This window comes from Laetiporus sulphureus (genome assembly GCF_001632365.1).
Source record: "Laetiporus sulphureus 93-53 unplaced genomic scaffold LAESUscaffold_25, whole genome shotgun sequence".
In the NCBI taxonomy this organism is placed as follows: domain Eukaryota; kingdom Fungi; phylum Basidiomycota; class Agaricomycetes; order Polyporales; family Laetiporaceae; genus Laetiporus; species Laetiporus sulphureus.
This window is the reverse complement of record NW_024468534.1, coordinates 89,797-116,748: the sequence shown is the minus strand read 5'-3', so window position 1 is coordinate 116,748 and position 26,952 is coordinate 89,797. Positions and strand designations below refer to the sequence as shown.

Here is a 26,952-nt window from a genome sequence, read left to right as displayed (position 1 = left end):
GCTACAATGTTGCTGTATGCTGGGCATGATAGCGCGTCCGCAAATGAGGTGGAGTTGTGGGTGGAGGAACAGAGGTTGTCCTCCCAAGCTCGGGCGACAGCTCCCTCTCGTTTTCGCTCTCTTTGAGATGCGTTGTCTCCCTCTCAGCTGCTTTGTCTCCGTTCCTTGAAGGCCCCCACTTCCTGCCCCAATAATTGAAGAACTTCAACAGCCACGTCGGCCTGAGGGACTGGTGCTCCACGACGTCGGCCTCTTCCTCCTGCTCCTCGTGCTCCAAGCTCTCCTCTCCAGGCAGTCCATCCTCCGCCTCCGCCTCGCTCTCTGTCCTGCCCAGAGCATCCACGAGCCGCTCGCGCCCATCCAGCGTCCACTGCACGCGGTTAAATCGCCCATGCGCGGCACGCTGACGGCGACCCGTCCCGAACGCCTTCTCGCGGAGCGCAAGCACGCGCCGGCGCGGCTGCGCGGCCATGTGCCAAAGGTCGTCCACGAGAAACTGCGCCGACTCGTACGCGAGCGCCTGCGTCTCCTGCGTGAGCGCGTCCGCACGCGTGCGCGCCGCCTCGAGGTCGTGCAGCACCGTCTCCCGCTCGCGCAGCCCCTCCAGAGCACCCCGCGCCGACTCATGGTCCGTCCGCAGCCGCGAATTCGTCCGCGAGAGCTGCTCCGCGAGCGCGGCGAGGCAGGAGGCGACGTTGGCGAGGTGCTCGTCCCGCCGATGCATGATGAGCAGCTGGCCGCAGAGCTCCACGTCGATGCGCATCCGCTCGATCGGCTGCACGCGCATGTCCTGCAGCTCCGTCGCTGCGTCAAAGCTGCGACATCGTCGGGGCCCACACGGGGGCCTGCGCCGTCGATCAGTGCCCTCCATCTCCGTATCGCTGACCAGTCCCGAAGTCTCGTCTTCCTCTCCCAAAGACTCGGCGTACCGGAGGCTGCTGAAGGGGACGCGGAGTCTGCCCCTATGGTCTTCATCTACTTCGTCTTGTGCGCTGAAGGGATCTGCCCAGCTGGTGATACGCGACTGGTAGTACGCCTTTGTCGCAGGGCGCTTCCGGTTGAACTCAGTCACCCGCCGGTCATATTCTGAAAGCTCGCTCGCAGAGCGCTGAGCGGACTTGACGGAGCCCATGCCGGCCATGAACGGTGTTGTCGTTCCCACTAGACGTAATGGGCGTCAGCGCTAATGTAAGGACCGGCAGAGTGGTGTGTACTTACAGGTGGGAGAAGGCTGTCCGCTGCTCAGGGGGTCCTCGTCATCCGGGTCTCTGTGCAACACGTTATAGAAGGCAATATATGGCATTTCAATCAGGGGAAGCTAACCCTGTAACGCGAACCGAAGGTATGGCAGGAGATTGACCCCACTGCTCGGTTTGACCTCCGCGATTGGGAGATTCCAGCAGCGCCTTCCCGAGCACGCCGAAGTCGACGCTTAGCTTCTTCGTCCTGCCTAGACTGTGCAAGGTAACGGAGTGAGCGTTTCATCTGCTGGAGGAGGAAGCCACTTACGCAGCCCAGCTCTCGATCTTGCGCTGCACTCTACCCGGCCAGGGTTTCGTAGGCTCGCTTTCTTCTCCGGACGACCTCATATCCTTCTCCCTCTCCCTGCTGCGCTCTCTCCCACCGTCTTTCTCACATTCCCTCTCCCGCTCATCCTTCTCCACATCACTGTACACTGCCTCCTTCTCCTTCCTCTTTCGTCCCACCTCGTCCGGCCGCCCAGTCCACAAGTAGCGCAAGCTATGCGGCGCTTCCCTCAGACTTCCCACGATGACGTGCACGAGCGCATTCAAGTCCGTTGTAGGGTTCAACGCGCTAACAGACATGCCTCCGCCGCCGTCGGGACTGACTACGGCGTTGGCGCTCGTGCGAAGGTCGGACGCGAGATCATCGAGCTTGTTGATGAGTACACGGTGAACCTTGTACGATTCGCTCTGGCGGGACTTCTTTATATATGCGGACTGGATTGACTCGACTAGTTGCAAAGTCATATAGATGGCAGGTGGCGCGGGAGAGTTGGCGGCCGACGGAGCTGCTGAAGGAATCTTGGGGCTGGTGTTGTTGGCCCGTGGGGGAGAGGAAGCCCTGGGTGAGTGCGGATGGACGAGGTTGTGAGCGTGAGCGTGGAGCTTGGATGTCTGACAAGTTGCAAGAGCTCTTGTGAAGCCTTGCGGGTCCAGGAATGGATCTTTCGGAACGTACTGCGGAAGAAATGCGCAAAACGTAAGCCGAGGAATAACATTCGGTGGCAACGACGTACATGTCCAAGCGCATGCAGCTTGTTCCGAACACTGAGAATCAGGCTGAAGAGAGCCGACACAACGGTCGGGTCCACCACTCTCTCCATATGCTATGAGATATCAACGAGGGTGAGCTGCAGAATGACTGGTTAATTAACTGATAACGCACTTCAACTTCCATGACCGGTTCGCCGATCTCAGTCACCCAACGCCGAATGCCTTCGCATGTCACATCGCATAACAGCCCGTTCCGCTCCTCTGGGGAGATGTCGAACATGTCGAAGATCGCAAGCGCAGCTTGGATCAGCTTGACTAACTCCAGGACGGTGGCGTTGAACAACGCGCCAGAGCGAGCATATGTCTTCTCAGGTATATGATACATCAGAATGAACCGATCCTTCGTTGTATCACTGAATGGAGTCACAATGAATATAAGAAACGAGGCAGCAATAGTATACGGAGCACAGACCTCGGTTCCTCGAGAGTGAGCGCGCTGCGCCCACCGCATCCCATGCGGAGGAGATTAATATTGGTGTATAGTTGCTCACGGACATCAAGAAAGTTTCCCTGGGGTATATGTACAATCGTATAGTCGGAGCGGAAGTTGGCGAGGGAAGTGACCATAAGGATGCCCTTGCCCGTCTAGAGGTGGCGTCAGAATGACAGCCTGAGATCAACATTGTGGCGTCGCTCACATCCTTCGGACGTGCTCCTTCTCTTCTAAGATGGCGTATTGCCTTGTCCCATTCAGCCTGTGCCTCTGGTGGACTCAACGTGGATTGCGGGCTGAGAGCTGTAACAATGATCTAGGATGCAACGTTAGGGGCATTACATCAGGCTGTGTGTATGCACCATACTTTATCTTTCGGATCGCCCGTGAAGACAGTCAACACTATCACAGGACGTCGCCGTTCTACGACCCTACACGTAAATATGCTTCAGGCGTTGTATGACGAAGATGACAAAGCACCGCTCACCACTTCTCCACAGCAAAGATCTGGTAGCCCTCAAGCTCAAGCTGCTCCTCAACGAGCTCAAACTTGCAGCCATCTCCGATCCAATCAGTGTTGCCTATGGCCGAAGCGCGGTCGCTCTGATCCGCGAAGGCAGCAACAGTGGATACGGACCCTCCCCGAGATTTCGGAATCTTCGACGGCGAGGACTTATTCTGAGATAATCGGGGTGAGACTGGAGGTCGTGTAGAACGCACGGTCGGCATGAGCAGCCTATGAGCGGTATTGGACTGCGCGCCACCGCTAGCAGGTAGCGACGGAGCCTCGAACGGGGTAGCCTGCCCTGACGGAGGCTGCGAGTGAGCTGATTTCTGCGCGCTAAGATGAGAAAGTGTGCGCGAGACAAATGGCGAAAGCGAAGGCGTGTTAGTCGGGGAGAAGGAGACGGTCGGGGCGCGAGAGGGGGTGGGGGAGCATGAGCGGTAACTGATGGGTGAGGTGGGAATGGACAGGCGGGAAGAGGATCGGTCTGTGTTCTTCATCAGCAGAACATGTCGTGTGGTCTCGCTGGGGTAGGAGGACGAGAACGGCGAGGAGGACGAGCGGGATGATGCCCGCAGTGTGGCCGTCGGCGCTTCGCTGGAGTCCAGCGACTGCGCACACACCGAGGCGGTACACGATGGCGCTTGTGGGCGTCTCGGCTACCGAACACTGCACCTGCCTTTCTCGGAAGCGAATTAATTCAGGGCGACCAATGTTTCCTCTACTCTTTTTGCCAGGACATTTTGCCTCCTCGCCAGGCTACCTTCCGCCAATATGACCCTCATAACAATGTTGTTTTTTTGGTATTTCAGGAACACCGACGTCACATCGTATCAAGGCAGTCTTAGGTGTATATGCACAAGTTTTAATCCGAGGGAAAGATGAATGGGCCATTTCTGTGAGCGTACAGCACACTGTTAGCTGCCAGTGTATCCAGCATATCGTTCAATGCCAGGTCTCAGTCTCTAATACGGCTCGCGATCGACCGATTGTTTAATGTCGCAAACATAACAAAGTTTGCATACCGATCGCGTTGTTTGCGCGTCGCGCTGCCCAACCTATATAACGGACGAGATGAGTGTGCATCCCCCAGCCCATCCTCATTACCCGACAAGCCGCCAGCCCGTCCGTATTTATTATCTACTTATTCTCCTCCCTTGCGTACTCTTTTACTTTGCCACTATGGGTCGTCTCGGCAAGAGCCTCCGCTCCATCTTGTGCAACAAGCAACAAGTATGGCCCACCGTTTCCTCGCAGCAGGTGATTGCCTTCCACAGTATCGATTCTCAGGGACATCATGGCGCTAACGTTCCATAGGATGTCAAGGCGCCAGTGCAGCCCGTGGCGCCTGTGGCGCTGTCCACGCCGTTCAACGTCCCCCAGAACGTTCCGAATTCTGTGCACAACGTCTTCCACGTATCTAATGTGGTGAAGTCTTCGGTGCAGAACATGGTGCCACTCATGCCGGTTAACGTCCCCCAACGCGGTCCGCCTCCAGTGCACAACACCTTCCACATATCCCAGATGGTCAAGACATCCATGCAACCCGTCATGAGACCTCAGCCGGTCAACTTCCTCAACAGCGTTCCAGCTCCGGTGTACCACGCCCTTAAGCCATCCCAGTTCATCCCCGTGGCTAAGGCGATACCCGTACATGAAGAGACGCCCATGGAAGTCGACGATCCTGATGTTGTGATGAAGGATCTGTCAAGACCAAAGGTACGGCTTGTTCTTTCTGTTCATCACAGGTAGAGAATTTATCTAACGCTTCGTGTTGCCCAGAGGAAGCTTCCACGTATCTTCTTGAATCGCCCATCGTTCCCCCTCTTCCCAGCGACTCGCGTGGTTGTGCCCATGCAGGTAGACCTTCCAATACTGGAAGGTCGCGGAGAAAATGACAAGATGGACGTCGATACGAAACCGCTCGAGCCCAGGAACATCGTTAATGACGATCAAGAGCCCAGTGAGGAGCTGCGGCGCCGGCGTACCCCTTCCGGCACCCAGCTCGTAGTCGATCTAGCAGACGAGCTCGAGGCACTTTCGCTTCACGAGTATGCATCCAAGGACATGTCGATGCCAGCCGGTGCCGATATGGATGCGCTCTGCGACAAGCTCGACTCAATCTCCCTTACGGACGAGATTGACCGCCTCACCGAGCTCATGGCAAAACTCACGATTTCAGATGACGAGGAAGACGAGACGACGCTCGTTGCCTCTCAGACTTCCACCGGTTCCGATACGGTTGCGAAGCCCTATGACCTTCCCTGTTCCCAGATCTCCCCATGGGGAAGCTTTAATAGTTTCACCATCCTGACCCCGCCGACCTATCGTCTCATCCTTCCCCTTCCTGTTTATACTCCTTCGAAATCGTACCTTGGCCTTTTCGCCCGGCGTCCAGTTATCCCTTTTTTCCTCAAGTCCTCAATATGGATGAAGTGGCGGAAACCGACTTCGCGGAAGTCTACCAAGCACCGACTGAGCTTTGCGAAGGTCGACTAGGCGCTCCTGGCTTGAGGCCTTGGGATCCCGACACATCGCGTGGGCGAGTGCAGATTAGGTTGTATTCCGGCGCCGCGAGCGGTGACAAGTACACCCGTCTGCTAAAGAAAGCTCGACCCAGGGTGCATCAGATGTCGCCGGAGTCTCTCAAGTTGCCCTCAAGAGGCACGTTTCAAGTATGACATCAAGTCTTTCGATTTCCTCAAGCTTTTCAAGAACCTCTCGGGTCTAAACCGCAAGAGGCGTCTTATATTCTCTGGTATACTTTGGCTTCATATATGCGTCTATCCTCTGCTGCATGTCTCGCGGGATCCCACCGACATTACTTCTGCGCGATCTTCAGCTCGACTCTCCGTCTTCTTGGTTTCTGGTTCTGTCTTCCGTGGTTCTTCTCTGGGCTTATCGATTTGTCTTATACTCGGTCTGTCTACGTCTATGGTTCTTCTGCACATTTTATCGGCGAATGTTCGACATCCTACTCCATTCGGGTTCTCTGGATTTGTACTGGGCTCTTGACTTCCTTCCGTATTCTCGACTTCCGTCTCTCTTGGCTCGATTTGTTCTCTTCTCGATTTGTTCCTTGGACCCTTTTTAATTCTCGGTCATCTTATATCTCCCTCGATTTGTCTCTAGGATCTTGCGTTCTCTCCTCTTGGATGGCCTCCTCTCTTGTGCATGAGCATTCCACATAATCTCTCTAGTTTATTGGTCGCCCCTCTTCATCGCCTTTGGTCTGGCTCTCCTGCGCGCGCGCGCGATCTCTTGTCAAAACTCGAAGATCCTCACTTCGTGTTGTCGATTGTCAAGAACGGCGATAGATGCCATACGCGGCAAGTCGCTCAAAGCTTCAAGCAAAAGATAGTCGGACCCATCGCTCGGACACGTCCGTTTATTCCTATATAGTGTGGATGCTACCGACGTGCTTCCCACCTCGCGTCTCTCGTTTTAGAACGGTGTATAGGTTTGCTTTTCAAGCTATCCACCGTGCGTAGTTTTCTGTTCTATGCTGTTCACCGTCACCCAACCTATGCGCCTTTACAGGTACTTCGAGCTCAAGACTACCAAAGGCAACCTCACGGCGCTCCATCCTGAACGTCATCAACATGTTGCGTCCGACAGCATCAGAGTTCACGCTGCAGCTGTCAACTGCGCTCGTTGTCAAATCTCGAGCTGCAAACTACGCAACTATTCTCCGCCTCTCTGTAGTCTTCGTCTCACCACATGCCCGCCATGCGTCATTGGTACAACCTACTCCTCCTGTTTTTACGTGGTCTTCGGGTTTCCATTATGCCGTATTCAGTAAGTCTCAATCATTTGCATCACATTAAAGTTATTCTGACGCAGTGGTCGTAGATTTCTGTCACATTGACACAACCGTCCAGCAAGCGATCCTGGTTCTTGGAATTGCTTCTTTTCAGTATTCCTAATGTTCGGCGCCACGAAGACTATCCATCGTCAGATCGGGCATCGACGATGGAGCCTTTTGTTCTAGGCGACCATCAAGAGCAAGGATACTTGTAGTGCTGGGCTCTCGCTACGTTCTGCTTTTCTTTCTTCGTCAACAGTAGATCCTCCTCTCAAGTTCTGCGGGTCTCTAAGTAATCGGTGTCTTCGCGAAGTTCTCGCCGTCCTGGGTGCGACTGCAAGAGCATTCAAGAAGGCAGGCCACCCCGATTACCGACACAGCCCGGATGGTTTGATGTGATTGCGTGGTTGGACTGGCCACCCAGCTGCAAAATCACGTCAGACTCGGACCGGCGCCTCCTCTGGATCGACATCGACTATTGTGAGTTCTCGCATGCTCTACTGCTGGTAGGATCTGACCTTTGCATGTGCTTGCAGTTTGGAGGCTCCAAGACGAACTCATCCGTTCTGTCTTTATTCCGCACATTTTTCCCCACTATTCCGTCCGCTGGGTCTCACCTCGATGGCAGTGAGTATTCTGCTGGCGACGTACTCGGTTTCTTTCTGCATCCTATTGGTCGACCTATCTGTGGAATACTCTTATGTCTATCCGCGTCTCTCTTCATCAATATCTCGTCTCTATCTGCGGTACTCTTGGTCTCTGTGTCGACTCTATGCGGCATATGACAATCTCGGCAGCCCTGTCTTCAACTCATTAGCCTCGTCTCTATTCCCTCTTACCTGTCTTTTCTTGGTTCAGTGTCTCGGATCCATGCAACATATCTTTCCTATCCTCATAAAAGTTTTTCAAAAATCCAATAAAAAGAAAATAAAGTCACAAACAAAAGTTCAACAAAAGTTTCTTCTTTCGTCTTGATTCTGGTCTCCGTTTCATATCCTCACCACATATCACCTCTGATTCCCTCAGTCTCTTCTCGGTCTGGGTACGACCTATGTACCTGTCCTGTCGCTACGAGTCTTCTTGTTCCGTCTCTGGTCGCCGATGTCTCATATGTATGCCCCCTTTGGCTGGTGAGCATCATCTACATGGTACACTCTGTGCTGGCTGACTCATTTCCTCACGTAAGTCTCGGTTTGGGTACGCCACAAGTACCTGTCCTGTCCTTACCGGCTTCCTCTCTGGGAACACACTTTCCCGTCCTGTTCTCACTGGTGATTTGATGGCTTGGCGCACATTACGCGTCTGCCCTATCCTTAACGTACCTGTCCTGTCGTTGCCGGCATCATCTCGGAATGGGCACGCCTTACGTGCCAATTCTATCGTTTCTCGCATTCTTATCACTACCCTCTCATTATGAAGAACAACATACTATTCTTGCACGGTATGCATTTCTGACGCATGTTCTGCAACGTGAGAGACTGACTTGTTTTCCCTTTACAGGCATCGCCTGGCGCAGCCGACAATCTACCCTCTCTTCGGTGCCACAACCCAGTGCCTGTCTTGTCCTCACCCCGAACGACGAGCTATCGTCAAGAACAGCCTATCAGTGTGCCTCCCGTCGACGGGAAAACAGTCTACCCAACGGTTTCTTCTGCTCAGTCGAGGTGCGCTATCCGTCACGATACGGTGTTCGGTAGATACTCAAGTGTGTCTTCTTTGCAGGTCGCCCGGTGCGATCAACAACCTATACGAATCCACAAATCCAGCCTTATATGGTCAGCGCTCCTGCAGGGTGGTGACATCAGTTCTCTGACACATGTATTCCATTAGGTCTATACTCCGCGCGAGCCCCAGTGAACTTACACGAAAAACATCGCTATCTACAGCCTATCGGCGAAAGGCACATGGAGCCAGTATTCTAGAGACTGGTACGTTCTTTAATTGATGGCGGAACTTGCAAGTTGCGAATCGCTGATCCTTGGATGCCTTAGAGCTACCAGCTACTCAAGACATTCCGCTACGAGCATCGCATTCCGCACACCACACTCACACTGCACCTCTTCAGCCTCGACACTGATCCCCCGAAGGCAATCCGCACGGCTGCACTCTCGTGTGTGCGCCTGCCTCGCTTTCCGCCGGATCACGGCGAGTTTACCAGCTCGCCGCCAACAGACTCCTCCTGACAGCGACCGACGACTCCGACCTCGCGACCTCTTCGTCAAGATGCTCGGCTTCGAACGGACCGCCGCAAATCGTCTGTTCTGCGCTTTGGAAGCTTTTGTATGCTTGGGTCGATCATGACGTGATCTATCCTATGTGGCTATGTGGACTGTGGTCTCTGCGTGGACCTTGGACTTGTTGAACTTCTACCAATGCATGTTTCCGCCGCCAGTTGTTACTGTATGACTCCTATATCTTGTCGCTCGCTTGACCTTGTATACCCGCGTCTAGTGTACCACATTCCTATCGACATCTATCCTAAAATTGTTGAATGGATCTTCGTTTTGTCCTCCACCCCTTGCGCGACGAGAAATTGTTTGAAGTGAGCAATGACTTTTGAGAATGCATAGAGTTATACATACATATATTGCCTTCATATCATATGTGTTTTTTTGTGACGCTCTTTAACTGTAAAATGTTATTATATAAGTGTTATTTGATCTGGCAACAAATAAGATAAGACTTAACGCTTTTCGTTTTCCACTGGAAATAACATCCTAGTGCGTGTGCCCTGTGGCGCGGGACAGCGTCTTTCACCTTGTCCTCCCCGTTGACTATCTCCTCGGTTCCGACTCTATCACGGTCACAAAATCTATCATTTTTACGCACGCAACGCACGTTCTGAGTGTTCGGGAGAATGGAGACTGAACCGACAACATTCATGCAGCCTACACATGCCGATATCGCCGCCGCGGTCGAGAGGCGTCTTCAGCAAGAGCGACTGGCAGCAGAAGCCGCCGCCTCCGTTTCGGGGCATGGAGCGGCCTTTGATGCTGACCATGAGCGGCGACAAGAGTTCCGGCGATTAATCGACCCAGGCATCCTGCGCCCGAACGCGCGCGAGCTCGCGCTCGAGTCGCTGCAAGTCGGTCGGCGCTCATTGTGGTCCATGCAGTGCGTTGCTGACTTACAGCATGCTTTGTGGCACTGGTGTAGATCTTGAAGACACTTGCAGAGAACATATTGGAGCATCCTGGCGAGGCGAAGTATCAGCGGTTCAAGCCGACAAACGCAAAGATTAAGAGACTACTGGTTCAGCCTAAGGGTACGCTAGAATACGCTGTTGAGGTGAGCTCGACGCGTAATATCAATCCAGTGAGACGCTGATTCTGGGGAACTGGAGATGGGATTCCGACCAGAGGTACGTAGCCCTATGCGTCCAATAATGGCTTGGGTACACTATTGAGCTGCTTTCTCCAGGTTGAGAACTTTCAGCCATTCTATGTTTTCCATAAGCAGCACATGAGCGATGTGAAGATCGCTCTTGCTATCATCAACGAGACATTAGAACGTGAGATAGATAAGAAGGAGCGCGAAGAGCGAGCGAAGCGAGAGGTGAAGGGGGCTGAAGCGGCGGCGAAGGAGAAGGTACGCCTCCTGTTTCAGTGGCGTACCCGCATTGGCTTCGGGTGCAGTGCCCCACTCATAGTGATTCGCTTACAGCTTAAGAGACAATTTCTTGACGACCGTAAGTCTCAAGCTCTTCGGCAACAACGGGAACGTGAGGCTCGCGAGGCCATCGCGTCAGTGCAGAGGACGTCCCCGTCGTCCCAGCCCGACTCAGGCCAGAGCACAAGGCGAACGTCCAGGATGGGCAGTGTTGGTCAGACGTTAGACGGACAAGTCGTATATGATGAGCGTGGATTGGATCATGACGTGCCACCTCCATACGATGGTTCGTATGACGATGACGATTAGCGATGATCAGATAAATGGAGATGGTTTCGGACATTCACCGGTGTGTGCTCTATATTGTTGTATACATAGCCAATGTTGCCTCGCTGCTATGATTGCGCTTGTCTTAGGTCCTGTGGATTTAGGTTAATGTATACGTGCCAACGTTATACTGGAACACCTTGGCAGATTTCATCTGCACAATGGCGATCAGAAGCCAGAGGAATCACTACAAAAGATGGAAGTAAATGTCGGAGAGTCAAGAATAACCTATGTAGCATCCATGGAAGGCTGGCGAGCTTCATTGACATAAGCAGATATTGTGGCACGAAGCTAGGAAGCAAGCTCACAAAACAACTAGCTGTTACTGTCGACTAACGTTTGGGGATCAATGCCTTTGCGAGTTAATCTGCGTTGTCCTGGACGCCACTATGAAGGGCTTCCCAGGAGCCAGATGACTGTATGACGGGCGCGCCATGCAGGTGGAGGCCGATAACTCATCATCATCACACAGAGGCGCACTCTCGATGTCTCGATCTTCTGCGGCCTTCACCAATCTTGCGCCACACCGGTAGAAACACTGCTTGAGCGGCCAGAGGGGAAGATGCGGCTTGAGGTACTCTTGCCAAAAGTAGCCCAGTATCACTGCTGTCAAAGCCACGACACAACCTATGACGAACAGCATCACCGCGATAACTATTAAATGCGTGCGGAAGTGGTCAGTTCATGTTGACCCGCGTGGGTGGGCGGCTGGGACTCACCCAGGATGTAAAAGACCGCATAAGCCGCGTTGCTCAAGGACGACAAGCCGTCAGCACTGGATGTGATATCCGGTGCGGGCGCTGCGAGCATTGCGGCGTCGTCCTCTGTGGCGTTGGTTTGCCCCAGAGACGTTGAAAATAGGTGACCGAACATCACAAGAACGAGCAGCACGGAGGATGTCTGTCCCATTGCGATAATTGCGAGGTTATGTTTAAGGTAGGGGATGGTGGTACGGGGTACTGAAAGCTCAAGGTATGGATGCACTCCTTTTATACGTCCTCGCTGACTGTCCTTGGCAACCTAACGGAGACAAACACATTCGTGGGCCATGCTATCTCGAAGGCCGCTTGTCTAGCACCTTCACCCGGTGATCCTATCCTGTGTCGTGCACAGCTCTGTCCCTCGACGGTCTTGTTTGGCAGGTCCTGTCTGAGAAAGAATATGCCTATGCCACGGCCTTTAGGGACCGCCATTGTGGCGCGGGGGGCCGCTAGAGCCACTGGCCTTCCTAGCGAGGGTCGAATGCCAGCAAGGCTCAGCTATCAGATGTGCTCGTCAGTGTCGTTCGTCAGTGCCGTGCACTCTCCGAGAGCAATTGTCATCGACAGGGTAGTGTGCCACGATGTGCTCGCAGTCGGCGACACTTGTCCTGATTCATATTTTGATCGAGATTATCGTCTATTCTCAATACCGTTTTGGCGACCTGACGGCAGAACTCTTACCGAATCTATCATGCTGCACAGCGTCTCGTCGTTCTCTGTTCCGCGTCTTTATGCGCGAAATCTGCTCTCGTAGGAAGACGTTCTCGAGCTTCTGAGGGAGGTGTTATGTGTGGTACATGAAGGTGCGCTTGAGGAAGCTTATTCAATAGTCGCTATTTGAGGGGCCCCATTCTGTCGACGGCTCTTGGTAACATGCCCGTCAGTAGAATAAAATCATCTTCGATATGTTGTTGTAGTTGCGCTGATTTTGCTCGGGGAGGCAGGTATGCGCAGTGACAGACCTTGATTGGGGACGATCCGTTCGAGTTCGACGATGCGTGGCAGACGAGGATCTAGGTCATCCTGCGCTGATCTAACAGCGGCGGATCATGGGGGAGGAGAGCGTGAAGGCTCCTTTGAGCGTCCGCTGGCTAGAGTGAGATTGCTGTGGATCCTGATCTTGTCGTGTCGCCATGGTTCGTTGTGTGATGCAGAGTTTTGACATTGTTTATGAGATTGTTGACGTCATGGCGCGAAACAAATTACCAGGCCTTCAGGAGTCTCGAGGCGGAGTGCATCCGATGAATCCGCTGTGTCCATCTCAGAGCACCCATCGAAGCGTGCGGCCCTCCTGCGACTCTCCGAACTAGCCCGTAGAATAAGTGTCGCCGGCATCGCCGTGAAGACGATGAAATGCCCAGATAGATGTCTCTTGAAGAATTCCGATCAGGACCACCTGGCGGCTTCCAAGAGCTCGTCGGCTGATTTTGACAGATAGCGCGTATTGAACTGCGTATGACTGGGAAATGTATCGATCGTGGAATGAGCGATTGCTGGCGGAACATACGGTTCGGAAGAGGGGGAGACGAGATGGAGAATAGATATGTCTGAGTGATCGATGGCAATGGCGGTATGCAGGAAACCAGTTGATGGAATCTGCAGATATGTTATGTAGTCGTGCGCGATGTATATGGAGTAGGGATTACGGAAGCGACCGCGTACCAAGAGCCCGTACGACACTTCGAAGAGCGGGAGAGACGAGGGTAGTAACCTTGGTAGCCTACTTGAGCATGCCCTTCCACGTTGCCAGAGTGAAGAGAAGATCACAAACTCGAGAAGCACCTGCTGGAGATACAATGGCCGTAATGATCAAATTTTGTCTTTGTACCGATAATCCCTCAATGTGGCGCTGCAGTTCCAATATCGCGACACAGATCAATGCGTGAGTCTGGACGCAAAATGTGGGATACTCACCGGAAGACACCTCGCCTGGTTAGTTGTGGGAATAAAGGTGCAAGTTGCTGTTTCCACTGCTCCTCGGCCACTGTAAGGGCGGCATTGGGGTCTTCCACTTCGCGATTATAAGATGTAAGTGCAAATTCTACCTTGCTCAGCATCGTGAATGAATCGGATGAAAGATAATTGTCTGTCTCTCTGTGGTGAGCAGACTCGCAATTTTTCAGCAGGTTCTTCACTTCTTCCCTCATTTCATCGATTCCGCTTGCCCGTGCAAACCAGTCAAGCACTATCACAATTTCTTGAAGCTGGCCCGACTTGATTGAAAGTAAGACTTGACACAATGGGTGTCCAGGTCAGACTCTTGGGAAATATCAATATCAGTTAGCCATAAACTCTGCAGCGAGGTGTTGTGAGTGAAGGATAGCACCGGATCTGGAGAGACTCTGGTTAGCAGAAATGCTTACACTATGGAATCGGAGTGCACACCTGCAGCAGACAGCTCTGAACTTGTCTGTCGTCCTGAGCTATGAAGCTTGAGATTCAATCGCAGTTCTGAGAGTGAACCAGATGCAGTATCCAACAAGTGCTGTAATTTCCATTTGTATCGTGAGTCAGCCTCAAAAACTTGAGCGGGAGCATACAAGATGATAAGCATCTGCAAGCGACTCGAGATGCAAGGATGAGCAAGGAAGTTGATGAGATTCTCAGAGTCAGTTCTGTTTTCCGTAACTGACAAGGACCTGATCTTGACGCGATTGCGATATAAACCAAAAGTATCGCGGTGGAAGTGGTCATGTGTAAATTTCAGATAATAACATATGAGCTCGACGAGGCGTGGCAGTGCGCAGACGAGGCGCCCAAAGACAGTGATCGATGGGAATGTGACTTCGAGGCAAGTGACGGAGAAGCTGGCTGTGCATCGTCCATGGCTGCCATATTGTGAGTTGCTCCAGCCGGGGCAGCTTGGGAGCGAGCAAAATCGCCGCCGTCGACAGTGCTGACAGATCTGGCCGAGCTAGCCGATTGGTCGGACAAGGATATCCGGAGCGTTCCCGCGAAGATTGAAGGAATCGTCTCGTCTGCCCACAGGCGACTAGCCGATTGCCCCGTATGGTCATATCGTGTGCCCACTTCGACAGCTCGGGTGTCTGCTTCAGCACCGTCGCATAGGCCTTCACACCCTTGGCACTCCAGATCGTGATCCGTCTGTGCAAGTGGAAGCGACGGGGAGGGTACCATGCTCGGCAGACGAGGCCGCATCGTTTCAAAGCACGCTGGTCGTCCCACGGATGGTTGACCACGTTCTCCCACACCTCGATCGGAAGTTGCGGCAGAGTTCTCACCGCCACTGGTTTCACCTTGGATGAGCCCGTACGATCAGCATTTCCCTTGCCCTTGACCTGCCGCAGCGCAGCACATAAATCGTTAGCACATACACGGAGTTTGCCCACTCACGATTCGTACAAGCCATTGTGAGTTGATTCTCCATTTTTTTCGTCCTGTCTCCGAGACGTTCCAGCTTCCGTTCGATGGATTCCATAGCGTTTGAGCAGATAATGGTGGGGGATAGTCACAGGTGTAAGTTTCCACGCCCGCTTTTGCGATATAAGTATGCACAGCCCAGCGATATATTTAGCAGTCGACGACCAGGATCATGCGTATCCTGACAGCGGCAGACATGGACAAAACACGAGACGTGGCATGCACAGCGCGATATTATCATTTTCTCCGATATGGAAAGTGCGTCCTTAAGTGCGTCCATACAGCTCAGGCACATTACAGCATGCAGACTCAGGATTTGGCCTGCCTTGCGGATGGATAGACATCAATGGAAGCTCATCTGATTTCCCATACGCAGCACTCGATTAGAAATTTCCTAATGTCTTGAAGGCTCTGCAGACATTGCTGCACCGTTTCGAAGTTCGCGACGGACCTGCGAACGGAACGACCACTGTTCTGCATAGCATTACAGACGTGCTGCGCCCCAACAAACATCGCAACTCTGCGCACTGCCAAGGGACGGAAGGAAGGAGGGAGGACGACTGGAGTAGCTTCAGGGCGCCGTGCGTTGCCACTCACCCTCTTGTCAGAATATGATCAGATCAATGGTATCAGACCGCACACACCGGAGATTGCCTGCCCGTCATTGCCGCTGAAGCTGTACTTGGATGCGATTCTTTAAGTAGAGCAGCAGCACAGATGCGTATGGGAAACGCGTGGCCGTTTGGGCGCCCGAATACCTAGGAGCTGTGCCCCGTCAATCCCACCCAACGGTTGAACGGAAGCGTTCGCTGACGCACCGGATTCATACCACATCCTTAACGCCAGAACCATCTGCAGACGAGAACAGCCATCTCACACGACGAACGTCCAGGTAGTGCTAGTCAATAAAGTAACCGATTCCTCGAGCTGCTGGCCAGGGAACCTTCATCGAGCTGCAAGTTCGTGCTGCAGATCGTGACCGTTGACATGTATTGTGTTGTGTTCTGGCAAGAGAAGTTCCTGGTTAATCATTAATCATGGCTGGAGCAAGGCTGAACCGACAGCAAGCGATTACACGATGGTGAATCGCGTGCAATGGAGAAGACAGGGTGGGGCAACATGTTCGATCACTCAAGTACTCACATTGCATGCGCGTGCATTCCCGGGTGCCTAGGGCCCCAGCCGCTTGAGACAGGAGAGCCCGGCTATGAGCTCAGGGTTAGAAAGGACGACAGAAGCACTTAAGATCTGCACAGTTCGTCACATCGTAAGTACTTGGTCTGTTCGAGAGTCGAGCTCACCAAGCCATCAAAGACGGCGAACTCGCACTCGAAAATGTCGGTCTGCGGCGGCCTCCGGTCATTCGACAACACTCCCCAGGCGCAAAGGCCAAGCAAGCCGTCGACGTTGCCGTCAACCCACTGTGGGATCCATGGGCGTCCATATTCTCGGAAATTTGCGAAAGCCTCAACGATTACGTAGAACACCATGCCATCCTAGGTTGATGCGGGCTGGTCCACGCGACGCGACATCTTCAACCAGGCTATATAACAGAGTGTTCCACGTCCAAAACCATCCTTCTCCTCCTTCGTGACCCTTTCAGCTTGCCCATCGCGATGTCGACGTCTACCCGGGATGCGCTCTGTGCAGCGGCCGAGACACGCTTGGGGCAGACTCGCCAGGAGCCACGCGGTGAACTGTACAAGGACTGGGACGAGGAGAATCCGCGTAGACAGCAGCTTAGGCGGATGATCGATAAGGGCATCATTGAGCGGAATGGTAGAGATCCTGCCATAGCCTCGATGCAGGTTCGTAGCACTGCATTGATGACTGTGTTGCGCCGCTGGAGCAGCTTTCGAGTAGACTATCAAGAAGCTGGCGCAGAATATATTGAAGGAACCGGAGAACCTTGAGCGGCAGAGAGTGAAGAGGACGAATGATGCCGTCAGGCGCAAAATCATCGAGCCCAAGGGCGCGTTGGAGTTTATAATGGAGGTGAGTCATAATTTCGTGTTCAAACTATGGCCATCGCCAAAGTGCTTATACTATCCTACTATGATTGAAGCTCGGCTTTCGCGAGAAGGTAAGATTCGTCTTTAATGGACACAACCTGATACGATCTGATGGCGCAGGTGGAGGATTTCACACCATACTTGATCTTTCAGAAACAGTCTCTGCCAGATCTGAAGCTTGGCTTGACCCTGCTCGAAGAGGCACTCGAACGCGAGCTGCCGAAGAAAGAGGCGGAACAGCGTGCACTGGAAAACGCCAAGAGAGCAGAGGAAGAGGCGAAGGAAAAGGTACGATTTCATGACTTATATCACAAGCACCAAGTGTCATCCTCTGGCAGGCGTTGTTGCGGATCAAGGATGATCGTCAGAAGGTGAAGCAGCGCGTTGCACGCGAGGCAGCCGCTCGTCACTCCCGGTTCTCCGTGCCTCCAGAGGAATCAGCTACTCCGGGATCACCGAGCACCGTCAAGCCCGTCTCGCGCGGATACACCCTCGATGGCCGGATAGTGTGAGGCGTTGAAGGCGCTGCGAGCGGTCAAATAAAGCCTACAGGTGATATAGGACTGTCGCGCGTGCCTAGGAATCAGAGCTTCCTCGAAGCGCACGGCATGACTAGATCCCCTGTACACCCATACCGCCCGCATTCGGCTCACCTAACCTGCAGCTGATAGATCGGCCATGATGTTAGAACTTGAAGTGTATTCCGCAATGCATATCATAACGCACGTTGGTTGTTACTCGCTTGCGAGACTTATGAGAAAGTTATGTTCTTTCGCTGCCGATATGTAGCAGCTGTAGGCTCAATGGCAATCTCCTCGAATATGGTAATCGCTGGAGAGGCCTGTGTGTATAAAAGTTCTGGGAATGCCGACTATTTTCCGATGGGTACGATCCCCACAGCCACGTTGCGCTCACATGCTCACCCACGACACACCCAGAAAGGCAGGTCCAGTTAATCGCGCATCCCCCATATGCGCGCATATATATAGGCTGTGAGCTCTGACGTCGACGCCCCTGCTCTACTACACCCACGATCACGCACGCAGACGGTGGATTTCTCATCCCAGTGTCCCTCCCGGAACTCCGAGGTCTGAATGTTGAACGCTTTGTAATACTTCTCTTCATCGGGCCGTAAACCACGGTTCGTGGTATATCTAGCGTGCATATGGGTATGATGACCGTGGTCGTTCCTAGTACCTCAATTTTCCCAGTCGTCTCCAAGTGCAAACCCAGTGAAAATGTCGCTGCAGAAGAGAGAGATGCCGTATGGTACGTTACAGCCTCTCGTTGAGTGGCTTGCCATAACTTCTTCGTACAGTCCGGCTTGGCAACTCAGGTCTGAAGGTGTCCAAGATCATTCTTGGGTGCATGTCGTACGGAAGCAAGGGCTGGCAAAAGTGGGTCATTGAGGACCAGGACGAGGTTACAAAGCACATCAAGTTTGCGTAAGTTGTGTCTACTAGGTATTTTCGGGGATCTAGAGCTCACAATTTTTGACGAAAGCTATGATCATGGTATCCAGACGTTCGACACAGCTAATGTATGTCTGATACAAACATGTGTCACCAAAATCTGACCTCCCTGACCAGATCTACTCCAACGGTCTCTCCGAAGTCATGCTCGGAAAGGCGATCAAGGAACTCAACCTACCGCGCGAGGAGCTCGTAATTATGACGAAGGTATGCAGTCTCTAGATGCTATCACAATCTGTATTCACAGAATTCGATCTCAATATGTAGCTGTTTGCTGCGGTTGCTCCGACATACGACATGAACCTGATGTCAATGGGTGTGAAGCCTGACGAGGTTGGACTCGTTAATCAGCGCGGACTTAACCGCAAGGTGTGTCACTATATGCAGACTTTTCCGTGCTATTTTCCGGACGATCACTGAACCCTTTGCAGCATATTTTCGATTCGGTCAAGCAGAGCCTGAAGCGTCTCCAGCTCGATTATATTGACCTCCTGCAGTGTGCGCATGTCGCTTTAATTTAACATTTTCAATTTATTAATGTGCATCTGCGCAGGTCATCGCTTTGACTACGACACTCCGATCGAGGAGACGGTGCGTCGCATTTGTACCTTTGAAATTCGTTAGATTGTATCGCTCATTGGGGACGTGCAGATGCAAGCGCTGCATGATGTCGTAAAGGCAGGATACGTGCGCTACATTGGGATGAGCTCGTGCTATGCGTATCAATGTAAGTCATGCGTTGCTTGTACAAATCTCCCAGTCATGTATGTCTAATGCATAAATCATGTAGTCCATGCCATGCAGAGTGAGTAAACTGCGCATATATTTGCTCGAAGTGGCTCATCGTGAGCATCGGAAGACTATGCAATCACGCACAATCTCACGCCCTTCATCTCGATGCAAAACCACCACAGTTTGCTCTACCGCGAGGAGGAACGCGAGATGTTCCCTACACTAAAGGTATTTGCTCGAGAATTGATACACAACGGCTTGCTAACCAGCTTGATTTTCTTCGCTCCTCAGTTGTTCGGCGTCGGCTCCATTCCGTGGTCTCCACTCGCCCGTGGTATCCTTTGCCGTCCGCTCTCTGACCAGACGCAAAGAGGTGAGACAGACCCGTGAGTTGCATTCGTCATGTCGGTTTCCACACACGATGCTGATAACTCCTCTCTAGGTTCGCGCACCATTACAAGGACAGTCCGGGCTCGCCAGAGATTGTGAAGCGGTACGCTGTCCATTTGCTCCATCTGCCACAGCATTGCTGACGGCAAGAACGCCTTCAGCGTCGAGGAGTTGTCAAAGAAGAAAGGCGTGAGCATGGCACAGATCGCCATTGCGTGGAGTATGTCGAAGGAGGGTGAGTATTGTTGCGCCATCGTTTGTTGCATTCTTAGTCACGCCATATGTCGCAGGTGTCACCGCGCCAATCGTTGGAACGACTAGCCTCAAGAACCTCGAGGACATCATTGGTAAGCAGCCATAGTTTTGTTTCCTGTTCGCGATGTGAGAATGGAACTTCATTTCCAACCATCAGGCGCTGTGAGCGTGGAGCTTACACCGGACGAAATCAAATACCTCGAAACGCCGTATCGTCCGCTCCCCATTGACGGCCATTCGTAAAGTGAAAAGGCGATACATATTCACATGATGGTGCAGATTGTATGAATAGTTGGCGCTCATGGCAGATAGCTATGTTTGCTGTGCAGGCTTGGTTGTACGAGCATGTGTATCGAAAGAGTGCTGCGATAGCATGTACGAATGAGCTTATGGATAGCAGAAGCTTGTTTACTACGAGAATTTCGTGATTTCTTAATTTCGATGAAACATGTCTTCAACGTGGTGTGGTACTGGAGGAGGGAGGGTCGAACAGCACTTGCCGGTCGGGTTCAGCCACAAGCGCGTCGCGTCGCGATCACGTGCTGCATATTTCCATAGCGGCTTGCTTCTGCTTCTGCACACTCGCGTCCTTCACGGCTGTATGCCGCCGATAACGAGTGGCACCTATGTGTACTATTTCGCTGCCCCTCATTGACCTCTAATGCTTGAATTTAAATACAAGTGCTTCGTAACCTGTCTCGTTGTTTACGGCCCCCGGGTCGTTTCGTCTCCATCAAATGCAATTGGTATAAAAGACAGATGCCGCACGGTATGTGCAGTCTTTCGCTGGCAGTCAATTACTGCTCTGACCTAAAACATATCACAAGTCCACATGGGCAAGTCCGGCCTCAAGGTGCGCGAAATCGCCCTTGGATGCATATCCTATAGAAGCAGGGGCTGGCAGCAATGAGAGATTGAAGATCAGAAGGAAGTCACCTAGTATATCGAGTTTGTGCGAGTTGCTGTATGCTAACGCCCAACCGACGGGCCACATGAGGTCCAAGCCGGTCAGCTACATTGGTTGATAAAAGCTTTCGAGGTCTACGCTCATAGCGTTTCAATGATTTATGCTGTAACGTATTGCTATGTGTACAGGAGGTTGCTATAGGTATCAAAAAGATTAGGGAGCCACACGGCGAAAAATAAGGTGTAATGACACGCGAAAGATGTGCCCCCTCCTTTTAAAATATGCCGCCGATGTATTATGAATATAGCTTATGAGAACGGATATTTGGATCGGTCCAACTTCGATATCGGTCGCCCGGTGGGTGAGGATGGCGCTGCAGGTCGAGAAGGCACTGGAGCCGACGTGTTAAGACGCAACTGCGAATCGTCGCTCGGCGTAGCAGCTGATTGTGAATAGCTCATTAATATCTTCGAGACTGACTACGCAAAAGCTACTTACAACGCGACTGGTCGAACGCTCTCGCCCTTTCCAATACTGCCTTTCCCCGTGTTCTCGAGCTCGGCATTGTCTTGGATCGACTCAGCTCCGATGTACCGACATCAAGCATGGTTGGCCTAGGCGGCAGTGTTGCAGAGCTCGTTTGAGTAACTGGCGATGCCTTGGAAGGGCTGGCGGCATCAATGTGAACCGCCGACTGGCCTTGGTCAAGCGAGGACCTCGAGGCATGCAGAGGTCGTCTCAAGGAAGCCGGCTTGGCGGCAGGTTTGATTTGAGTTGCGTCCTCGTCTGGCTCCACCAGAATGGGTAGTTTCGACACCGCAGAAGAGACGCGCCGTGCATTAGGCATAGCCACAGACATCCTGCGGTGCACAGCTGGATGCGGAGGTAACCCTCGTCCAGACAACGGCCCACCGGCCATCGATAACCGTGGGATCGTGGACTGCCCAATAACGTTACCAGAAGGAACGCTAACATGCATACCTACCGGCTTTGGAGGAGGAGGAGGCGGAACGCTGACAGAAGCAGCCCGTGAACGACGGCGCGCATGTACTGGTGGAGGGGCGGGCTGTATAACGGGTACAATAGGAGAAATAGCCGGCAGAGGCATCACAGAATCGCTTTCAGGAGAAGCGGACTCTGTGGAGGCACCAGAGGCCTGCTCATTCAGGACAGAATGAATCAACTCTGGTTTCCGTCGAGGCTCATGGTTTGGCAGCTGAGGAGGCCCGAAAATAAGGGCCGTCTCATTACGATCTACTTCCTGTCGCTGCTTCAAAGTCTCGCTAAACCGCCAGACTGGGGGATAGATCACCAGATTGGGGTACACGGAAGGATCTATAGACAAAGTTGAGCAATCAGCAAATAGGGTCGGTTCATCGAGACACGTACAAATATCAAAGACCGGGTAGCTGGTCTCCTTCACATCCGCGACGTACTGCGAGGCGGCCGTTTCCAACTGTGCAGCTGGTGCTGGATATATTGTCAGGTGAGGGTAGACGAAGTAATCTGTAAGCACTTATGAGAACACGAAACGGTATGACACAGAGGAACGCACAAGGGAAGACAAAGGGATAGGCGTATGGGGACGATGTGTGGGTTTCCGCTATAGCTTGATATTCAGACGATGCTTGAGGAGAAGCAGCCTTTATCGAATCATGCATAGACGTGAGAGCATGTTGCAATCCAGATGATGGGTAGATGCTTGTGAGGTTGTGAGGATACACTGCGGGATCTGCGATTTATCCGCTTAATTGAAAGTCACCGTAATCAGCGGAGAAGCACTTACAGATATTGATATGGGGGTATGCTACAGAGCGCATGGGTGATGGCATGTCTCCATGCGTTGATTGCTCAGCGACGACTATGGGAGGATAGATTTCCTTGAGATTATCGGGATATACAGCAGGGTCTGTTGCGGATGGTGAGCAAGAGGGACGGGCAAAGACATCAGACAGAATGATAAGCTCACATAGTCTAAAGTGGGGATAGGACGCATCTAATGCGATGGAGAATATTTCCGATTGTTTTTGGGATACAGAGTTGCTAGAGACAGCCGCCATCGACACAAATGCTGTCAGAGCCTCGGTAGTCATAGATGGACCTGCAAGCTTATGCATAAGAAGTAGAATTTGGTTCAACGAATGTACGCACGTGAAGCGATGGCTGAAGGCTTCGTTTGAATCTCTGCATGCCTCCCAGGCCGAGATCGCGTCTCCACGTCAGACGAGACTTCATCCGTTAGCCTCGCGGGATAGATGTCATGCAGGCTGTGCGGATATACGGCCGGATCTGATCGTTGGGATGAGCGACACAGAAGACATTGGAAAAGAATAATGCGTACACAACTCGATGGAAGGATATTGCGCTCGCGTGTTCACACGGATCTCATTGTCCGGAGACGTATCTTCATCAGCAACGTGCGCCGGATAGATTTGCTCGAGATTGTGAGGATAGACAGCAGGATCTATGCGGCAGTGAGCTCATGCACGGTTTCGACTGTGCGATGAACGTACAAATATCCAAGTGAGGATATCCACTAGACAAGTGCACTTCGACCGACGGGAGCTGTTCATGCCCTGGCAGAGCCATTTCCCCCAAAGCGACACTGGTCGGAGTGCGTGGCGACATCGCAGGGTCTGCAAAAAGAACGGTGAGAAGTCACGCTCCTTCAACTTAGCGAGCATACGTACAAAGCTGGAAGGTAGGATACGCAGCGCTGGATCCCACACTTGTCGCGGTAGTGGCATTGGGGCGGGCTCTTGGCTGCCAATTGCGCGGTTGACTGTTGGACTTCGCAGTTGCAGGGTAGATCTCCTGCAAATTCCACGGATATACTGGGGGATCTAGAGTTCATAACGTCAACCATGAACTGCGGATGTATCGTTCCATACGCACATAGGACAAACCCGGGGTAGTCCGCAGCTGCACGCACTGGAGAGCGCGATCGCGAAGCAGCCGGCTTGGAGACAGCCTGCGTTTTCGGAGCAACTTCTCCAGCGATCGCCGGATATATGTCGAAGTGAGGATACACAGCAGGATCTGGGAGAGAACATCAGCATCTCTGGACACATACAAAGCTATAGACAACTGACATAGGTTGAAAGTCGGATATTGAGCATGAAAGACGACGGACACCTCTTTATCGGGCGAATGATCCGCCACCTGCACTGCAGATGGGTACAACTCGAAGTGGGGGTAGACGGCAGGATCTACATAGGTTGCTCAGTTAACACGATAGGCGCGCAAGCAAAGCAGACACATACACAAGTTGAACTGCGGGTAGTGCGTTGGATTAGCCTGTGCTTGATAAGGCCACACATTCGTCCACGCACGCTCGGAGGCATCATAGCACGGGAAAGTCAACTTCGACGGATCAGCCTCTTCCTCTCCTGAAGCGTCAGAGCTTTCCGCACTCGCTTGATATGGCCACACATGTGTTCGAACCTCATTGGACGCCTCATAGTACGGGAAGACTAGCTTAGACGAACTGTCGTCGGCTTCCTCCTCGGCGCTCTCCGCGCCTGCTTGGTATGGCCACACATGCGTCCGCACCTCATCCTGTGTGTCGTAATACGGGAAGATCAGTTTCGACGAGTCGTCTTCAGCTTGCTCCTCGGAAGATTTCTCTGCCACTTCAGGCGACGAGACGTGACTCCACGGCTCCTGCTGAGGCATGTTTTTATACGGATAAAAGAGCTTCACGGAATCGTCATCTGGCTCTTCCACCTCGTCTTCGGATACTCGCGAACCTTCGTCACTGGCGACATTCTTACTAGATGCATCGTAGTACGGGAACGCGAGATGCGAAACCACGGATGCCTCGCTTTTGGTCTCCTCATGGTCAGCTTCTGCTCCTTGATAAGGCCATACGTTCTTGAAAGGTTGAGTCTCCTCTTCTCCGTCCTGCGAGGACTCGGGCACTGCCTCCCGTTTGCGCAATCTCACAGGCAGCGGCGAAACAGGCACGCTCAACATGCCCCGCGCACCAAGATCGGGTGACGGAACTCGGAACTCGCTTTGCGCAGGAGACGTAGCTGCGGGAGATGGAGGGCCCCACGAAGTGGCAGTCGACGGTGTGACAGGGACGCTGGGCAGTCCGCGGTCACCAAGATCGGGCGAAGGCACACGGAGCTCAGGCTGCTGCGGCATGGGAGAAACTGGGTGGGAAGACGGGCCCCAGGACGTCGCAGTTGTAGGAGTCGCCGGGCGACTGGACATGGCTCTCACAGCCACGTCGACAGACTGCGCATACTCTGAACCGGCATCGAGCGGGGATGCTGGGTACGATAACGGAGCGCCCCAACTCGTGGCGGTCATGGGCGTAAGTGGTGCATCGGACATAGCGCGTCCCGCGATGTCAGGCGATGGAAGTCGCCACGACTCACTATCAGTTTCGTTGTCGTACTCTTGCGGCCCGGCTGACGATGGTGACCATGTGTAGTCCTCCAAATTGAGCTCTGAGCGCTCAGTTGTGCTAGCAGAGGGAAGGTCACCAAGAGTGTTGGGCATGTTTGCCGGGTCAAGGCTGGTCTGCCCCGTCGTGGCCAGCGGGCTGGCGGAGATAGATGCAGATGCGCGCCATGAAGTCACGAGCGTATCCAGCTCTTTCCGGGCAGTCTTGGGCTCGTCTTCCTGAACGATGGGAGACAAAGCGCGCGTCTGCGCGTCGTAACCAGGACTTGGAGGAGACAGATTGCGCCCAGTTCTCGAACCAGAAAGAACAGATGCATTATCCAAGCGATCCAACAGGGACAACTTCTTTGGAGCAATCCTGGGCGCATTCAATGCTCCTCTGTGAGTGACAGACTGATCATCTAGCCGATCATCCAGCTGGTCGTCAAGGAATGTCGTCCTGCTGTCACCCCGCCAGTGTGTCAGTGACGGACGGCGAGAGTGTGCAACGGATTGAGGCACATCCGCTCTGTCTTTGCGAGGCGATGCAAGCCACGCATCGTACCATCGAGCCTTGATCAGATCAATGTCAAACTCTATCTGACCCCCGATAGGTAACTGGCTCTGGGGCGGGGCTGGAGAGCGGGCCTCAAAGAGGTTTGCCCACAGCAAGTGCCATGATTCGTCTGAGATCCGTGGGAAGAGAGGGATCCCGTTGTGACTAGTGTGCAAGTAGAGGCACAAGCCCGCAGTGCTAGGCAAATTGAACTCGCGAGCAATCGCACCCAGCTGGCCGCCCATCTGAGAAGTCGTCAGCATGGCTATGTGATCAACAGTACTACACCTACAGTAGGGAACAAGGGCATGAGGATGCCTTGCGACAATTTGTTGACAGGTCCAGAGGAGAGCGTGTGTCCGAGAGGGCCATGATCTCGAGAAAATGAAGCAGGAGGAATGACCACCACGAGCCATTTGATGAGACTCCTCTGAGGACCACGCTCGCGAGCCTCTCTGAAGCCAGTGTTGACATAGGTTACCGAAGACGGTTTCCGGTATGAGGACGCAGGCATCTCTGTTACGGAGACGTGGGAGGATGAAGGCTCGACTTCCAATGCCTGAGAGAAGCTGGGCACAGGAGCGGACAGAGAGGGTTGAGTGACATTGTCGTCAGTCTCTGGTGGCGACAGTGGATGGGCAGCTCGGGGAAGGTCGAATAAATAAGGTCTCTGCTTCGGTTTACTCATAAGGTGAGACATGGCGGACGCAGCGAGCCAGGAGGGCGAAGAACGAAGGACGAAGAGAGCGGTCGCTGGCTAGCAGCGGGGTGGGGAGGCAAGGACGATGCGATGCCTGAAGTGTACTATAAGCTGAGCATCTGCGTCAGCATGACTGATAAGATCACGCAGCAATGAACGTACGCTGTACTGATCCCCAGGGCGACCGTGTCAATCCGTCCGACGAGTGGACAGGATGCCCCGGATGTGTGAGAGCAAGACACTGGTCGTGGGTGAACGAACGAAAGAGGGTATCGGGGAGTCCGCGCTGGCGACCTGGAGACGGGCTTGGACGTGTCCATGGCAGCGCCCATCTTCCAAGTCGACTGCCTTATTCGGCCGTCCGACATGTAGCACGCACGTGTTCGCGTGCCCGACTCTTACTCTCCGCCACACTCAC

The 26,952-nt window shown here is 53.1% G+C and overlaps 9 protein-coding genes across 9 annotated transcripts; 5 read left to right on the top strand and 4 right to left on the bottom strand.

Annotated features, from left to right (window-relative positions):
• Position 1: 1 nt before the first annotated feature.
• LAESUDRAFT_655673 (uncharacterized protein) lies at positions 2–3,735 on the bottom strand (the record flags this gene model as incomplete). The annotated part of the gene is made up of 10 exons (XM_040904570.1): positions 2–1,161; positions 1,219–1,268; positions 1,324–1,455; positions 1,510–2,201; positions 2,261–2,350; positions 2,410–2,650; positions 2,710–2,882; positions 2,936–3,046; positions 3,098–3,161; positions 3,218–3,735. The coding sequence occupies 10 exons, from the start codon at positions 3,733–3,735 to the stop codon at positions 2–4; spliced, it is 3,231 nt and encodes a 1,076-aa protein (XP_040763259.1).
• Positions 3,736–4,417: 682 nt separating this feature from the next.
• On the top strand, positions 4,418–5,734 carry LAESUDRAFT_760075 (uncharacterized protein; the record flags this gene model as incomplete). Its single annotated transcript, XM_040912690.1, has 3 exons — positions 4,418–4,495; positions 4,553–4,954; positions 5,018–5,734. 3 exons carry the CDS (start codon positions 4,418–4,420, stop codon positions 5,732–5,734), a joined length of 1,197 nt encoding a protein of 398 aa, XP_040763258.1.
• A 1,103-nt stretch (positions 5,735–6,837) lies between these two features.
• On the top strand, positions 6,838–7,161 carry LAESUDRAFT_760074 (uncharacterized protein; the record flags this gene model as incomplete). Its single annotated transcript, XM_040912689.1, has 2 exons — positions 6,838–7,033; positions 7,088–7,161. 2 exons carry the CDS (start codon positions 6,838–6,840, stop codon positions 7,159–7,161), a joined length of 270 nt encoding a protein of 89 aa, XP_040763257.1.
• Positions 7,162–9,921: 2,760 nt separating this feature from the next.
• LAESUDRAFT_655501 (uncharacterized protein) lies at positions 9,922–10,958 on the top strand (the record flags this gene model as incomplete). Its single annotated transcript, XM_040904557.1, has 3 exons — positions 9,922–10,125; positions 10,197–10,322; positions 10,461–10,958. 3 exons carry the CDS (start codon positions 9,922–9,924, stop codon positions 10,956–10,958), a joined length of 828 nt encoding a protein of 275 aa, XP_040763256.1.
• Positions 10,959–11,322: 364 nt separating this feature from the next.
• On the bottom strand, positions 11,323–11,885 carry LAESUDRAFT_760072 (uncharacterized protein; the record flags this gene model as incomplete). Its single annotated transcript, XM_040912688.1, has 2 exons — positions 11,323–11,630; positions 11,696–11,885. 2 exons carry the CDS (start codon positions 11,883–11,885, stop codon positions 11,323–11,325), a joined length of 498 nt encoding a protein of 165 aa, XP_040763255.1.
• Positions 11,886–14,571: 2,686 nt separating this feature from the next.
• Positions 14,572–14,973, bottom strand: LAESUDRAFT_607097 (uncharacterized protein; the record flags this gene model as incomplete). The annotated part of the gene is made up of 2 exons (XM_040903127.1): positions 14,572–14,642; positions 14,724–14,973. Coding segments are annotated over 2 exons (321 nt in total), but the record flags the coding sequence as incomplete, so codon positions are not given.
• A 1,662-nt stretch (positions 14,974–16,635) lies between these two features.
• On the top strand, positions 16,636–17,856 carry LAESUDRAFT_750466 (uncharacterized protein). Its single transcript, XM_040911603.1, has 5 exons — positions 16,636–16,926; positions 16,982–17,113; positions 17,184–17,201; positions 17,251–17,418; positions 17,469–17,856. Exons 1-5 carry the CDS (start codon positions 16,735–16,737, stop codon positions 17,640–17,642), a joined length of 684 nt encoding a protein of 227 aa, XP_040763253.1. The 5' UTR covers positions 16,636–16,734; the 3' UTR covers positions 17,643–17,856.
• Positions 17,857–18,361: 505 nt separating this feature from the next.
• Positions 18,362–20,261, top strand: LAESUDRAFT_726776 (aryl-alcohol dehydrogenase). Its single transcript, XM_040909098.1, has 15 exons — positions 18,362–18,399; positions 18,449–18,575; positions 18,634–18,670; positions 18,720–18,809; positions 18,870–18,971; positions 19,034–19,100; positions 19,156–19,193; positions 19,254–19,329; positions 19,393–19,407; positions 19,462–19,562; positions 19,626–19,720; positions 19,777–19,827; positions 19,886–19,959; positions 20,015–20,071; positions 20,137–20,261. The coding sequence occupies exons 1-15, from the start codon at positions 18,369–18,371 to the stop codon at positions 20,220–20,222; spliced, it is 1,047 nt and encodes a 348-aa protein (XP_040763252.1). The 5' UTR covers positions 18,362–18,368; the 3' UTR covers positions 20,223–20,261.
• Positions 20,262–20,764: 503 nt separating this feature from the next.
• LAESUDRAFT_813330 (uncharacterized protein) lies at positions 20,765–26,634 on the bottom strand. The gene is made up of 14 exons (XM_040914478.1): positions 26,127–26,634; positions 24,150–26,079; positions 23,979–24,095; positions 23,782–23,925; positions 23,577–23,729; positions 23,400–23,522; positions 23,228–23,350; positions 23,038–23,175; positions 22,856–22,987; positions 22,673–22,795; positions 22,442–22,618; positions 22,276–22,392; positions 21,385–22,221; positions 20,765–21,328 (listed from the first exon to the last, which is right to left on the bottom strand). The coding sequence occupies exons 1-14, from the start codon at positions 26,532–26,534 to the stop codon at positions 21,195–21,197; spliced, it is 4,656 nt and encodes a 1,551-aa protein (XP_040763251.1). The 5' UTR covers positions 26,535–26,634; the 3' UTR covers positions 20,765–21,194.
• Positions 26,635–26,952: the final 318 nt, after the last annotated feature.

What these genes read in the sequence shown, in the direction of transcription:
- LAESUDRAFT_726776 (XM_040909098.1), top strand. Translation starts at nt 18,369, where the DNA reads ATGTCGCTGCAGAAGAGAGAGATGCCGTATG. An exon ending in AGACGTTCGACACAGCTAAT is followed by an intron (nt 18,671 to 18,719) that starts GTATGTCTGATA and finishes CTCCCTGACCAG; the next exon opens with ATCTACTCCAACGGTCTCTC. An exon ending in AGATGTTCCCTACACTAAAG is followed by an intron (nt 19,563 to 19,625) that starts GTATTTGCTCGA and finishes TTCGCTCCTCAG; the next exon opens with TTGTTCGGCGTCGGCTCCAT.
- LAESUDRAFT_813330 (XM_040914478.1), bottom strand. Translation starts at nt 26,534, where the DNA reads ATGTCTCACCTTATGAGTAAACCGAAGCAGAGACCTTATTTATTCGAC. An exon ending in ATATCCTTCCATCGAGTTGT is followed by an intron (nt 23,176 to 23,227) that starts GTACGCATTATT and finishes CCCAACGATCAG; the next exon opens with ATCCGGCCGTATATCCGCAC. An exon ending in CTATCCCTTTGTCTTCCCTT is followed by an intron (nt 22,393 to 22,441) that starts GTGCGTTCCTCT and finishes AAGTGCTTACAG; the next exon opens with ATTACTTCGTCTACCCTCAC.
- LAESUDRAFT_750466 (XM_040911603.1), top strand. Translation starts at nt 16,735, where the DNA reads ATGTCGACGTCTACCCGGGATGCGCTCTGTGCAGCGGCCGAGACACGC. An exon ending in CTGCCATAGCCTCGATGCAG is followed by an intron (nt 16,927 to 16,981) that starts GTTCGTAGCACT and finishes GCTTTCGAGTAG; the next exon opens with ACTATCAAGAAGCTGGCGCA. An exon ending in AGGAAGAGGCGAAGGAAAAG is followed by an intron (nt 17,419 to 17,468) that starts GTACGATTTCAT and finishes ATCCTCTGGCAG; the next exon opens with GCGTTGTTGCGGATCAAGGA.